General features: G+C 35.3%; 1 protein-coding gene across 1 annotated transcript; it reads left to right on the top strand.

Moving 5' to 3' along the window:
• On the top strand, positions 1,509-2,447 carry LOC110259738 (olfactory receptor 2L5-like). The gene has a single exon (XM_021085481.1). The coding sequence runs from the start codon at positions 1,509-1,511 to the stop codon at positions 2,445-2,447; it is 939 nt and encodes a 312-aa protein (XP_020941140.1).

Consider the following 2,914-nt stretch of genomic DNA (forward strand, 5'->3'; position numbering starts at 1 on the left):
GCAGAGACCTGAGTAGTCGCACTGACAACACTGGGTCCTTAAACTGATGCACTATGAGAGAACTCCTCGTTCTTCTTTTTCAGCTCTTTTAGATGCTGATTGGCAAAAAGTGACCCACCCTTATTTCACATTTATTACCTCAAAATAAGTAACACTTGAAGGATAAAATAGGTGAGATAGGTGGTGCATTTAGATAGATAGATACATACATATATACATAAGTAACCTCACATGACAGAACACTAGAACAATACAACATAAATTACCAAAAAATATTCCATTGGCAGTTACGGAAGATGAAATCAAATGCAATGTTTGATCTGCCATTCATTGCTTCATTTCTTTACTTTTTTTCATTCTTTCTTTCTTTCTATTTTCTCTTCCTCTATTTCTTTATTTTGGCTGCGCCTGCAGCATATGGAAGTTCCCAGTCTAGGATGGGTTGAATCTGTGCTGCAGCTGTGGGTCTAAGCCACGGTAATAGACATGCCAGATCCAAGCTATATCTGTAACCAACACCACAGCTCATGGGAATGCCAGGTCCTTAACACACTGAGGAGGCTCATGGATCTAACTCACATTCTCATGGACACTAGTTGGGTTCATTACCACTGAGCTACAATGGGAACTCTTTTTTTCATTTTTAAAATGTGAAGATATTAACTACTATTAATAACGTTAAAAATAACTATATAGAACAATGTACCATAAAGCAATGTTTGTCATGTAAGTATTAGAGAAGCCCCAAGATAAATATATATATATATGTATATATATATATACATATATATATATATGCTATTTAGGAGAGCTTGAACATATTTTTCAAACTACAGAGTATTTTGTCTACTTTAATTACAGCATTGAAAATGTCATTGAGGAGGAAGAACAAAATGACCTGTGTAAATGGTACTTGACAATAAGGATTCATGTTGATTTCACAAGAGATGAACCAAATGTTACCTGACTTCAAGGAAATATTACCTGATTTGACATTTCTGTGCAAAGAAGTCTCAAGAAAGAAAAATACCTTCTCAATAGGAGGTGGTAGTTGTCTGCAGATTTAGAGGTAACACTTAGGACTTAAGTAAGAAAAAGAAATCATTATTTAATAGTAAAAAGCATTAATTCAAAGCAAAATTCTATAATGTATGAATTTACATTGATTTCCACTTAATATATTTTAAATATCCCACATGATTTGTATGTTATATGAGTTTGTGTAGGGCAGTATCTAACTACTTATCCTAAAAATGTCAAGATATTATATAATTTTAAAGATTTTCTAGAAAATGCTTTGGCTAAAACTGTTTGCAGTTTCAAATTTTAATCTCTAGATCAAAAAATGTTTTCTCTTTCCAAAACAAATAACTTCAGTTTTTCATTTAAGAGCTGTAAAATTTTAAATAATGCACAGCCTGCCTGAAATAGTAATGTGAAGTTAGTGTATTATTTTAAATTTGAAATACTTATGTATTTGCCTTCAGGAAAAAATCATAAAATGTCACATGGAAAATTATAATCAAACATCAACTGATTTCATCTTATTGGGGTTATTCCCCCCTTCAAGAATTGGAACCTTTCTTTTTATTCTCATTGTTCTTATTTTCCTAATGGCTCTATTAGGCAACCTCTCCATGATCCTTCTCATCCTTCTGGACACACAACTCCACATACCCATGTATTTCCTACTCAGTCAGCTCTCTGTTATGGACCTGACCTATATCTCCACCACTGTCCCCAAAATGACCAGCAATTTTCTGTTTGGAAGCAAGTCAATCTCCTTTGTAGGTTGTGGAATTCAGAGCTTCTTCTTCTTGACTCTAGCAGGTGCAGAAGGATTGCTTTTAGCTGCAATGGCTTATGATCGTTATGTAGCCATTTGCTTTCCTCTTCACTATTCCATCAGAATTAGCAGAAGAGTGTGTGTGTGGATGACAATGGGATCTTGGTTGCTAGGCTCAATCAACTCCTGTGCCCACACCACATATATTCTCCATATCCCGTATTGCCAATCCAGGGCCATCAATCATTTCTTCTGTGATGTCACAGCCATGTTGATTCTGGCCTGCGTGGACACCTGGATCTATGAATACACAGTTTTTGTGAGCACCATTCTCTTCCTTTTGTTGCCTTTCACTTGTATTGCATTTTCCTATGGTCGAGTTCTTATGGCTGTCTATCGCATGCAATCAGCAAAAGGGAAGAAGAAGGCCTATTCAACCTGCAGCGCTCACCTCACTGTGGTAACTATCTACTCTGCACCAATTGCTTACACTTATCTATGCCCAAAATTTCTCCGTACTCCAACAGAGGACAAGGCTCTGGCTGTGTTCTACACTATTCTGACCCCAATGCTCAATCCTATTATCTATAGCCTGAGAAACCAGGAAGTGATGGGGGCTCTGAGAAGAGTAATTCAGAAAATCTGCTCTATGAAAATGTAGACAAGGTTTTTGCATGAGTGTCAGACTTGGTGTGTGTGTGTATATATATATATGATATATATATAGTGTTTTCCAGCCTCATTCTTCTTTATTCATGGTGTTTTTTTTCCCCATTAGTTTCAAAAGCTTTTAATTTTCCTCATACATTGTTAATGAAAATGATTCTTTGTCAGGTAATAATAAAAATGGAAACTGTCTGACTGAAGTTGTCATTAAACATACTAGTTTTACTATTTTCCATTTATTTTACAATATATCTAAACTTGTATTCTAAATGACTAGATTGATTTGTGTCAAAAGACTTCTTGTTCACCTACAATTGCCAATAAAAGCTATTCTTTCCTAAATATAGGGAAACTACATATCAGAGATTGAGCTGAGACTTCATCAGGTATTCTTAAGTCCTTACACTATGTTAAGCGGAAATGATAAATTGATGTTCTATTTAGGGTAGTGCCTCCTAGGGA

This window comes from Sus scrofa, chromosome 2 (genome assembly GCF_000003025.6).
Source record: "Sus scrofa isolate TJ Tabasco breed Duroc chromosome 2, Sscrofa11.1, whole genome shotgun sequence".
NCBI lineage: Eukaryota > Metazoa > Chordata > Mammalia > Artiodactyla > Suidae > Sus > Sus scrofa.

Excerpts from the sequence above, each read along its gene's own strand:
- LOC110259738 (XM_021085481.1), top strand. The coding sequence starts at position 1,509 with ATGGAAAATTATAATCAAACATCAACTGATTTCATCTTATTGGGGTTA.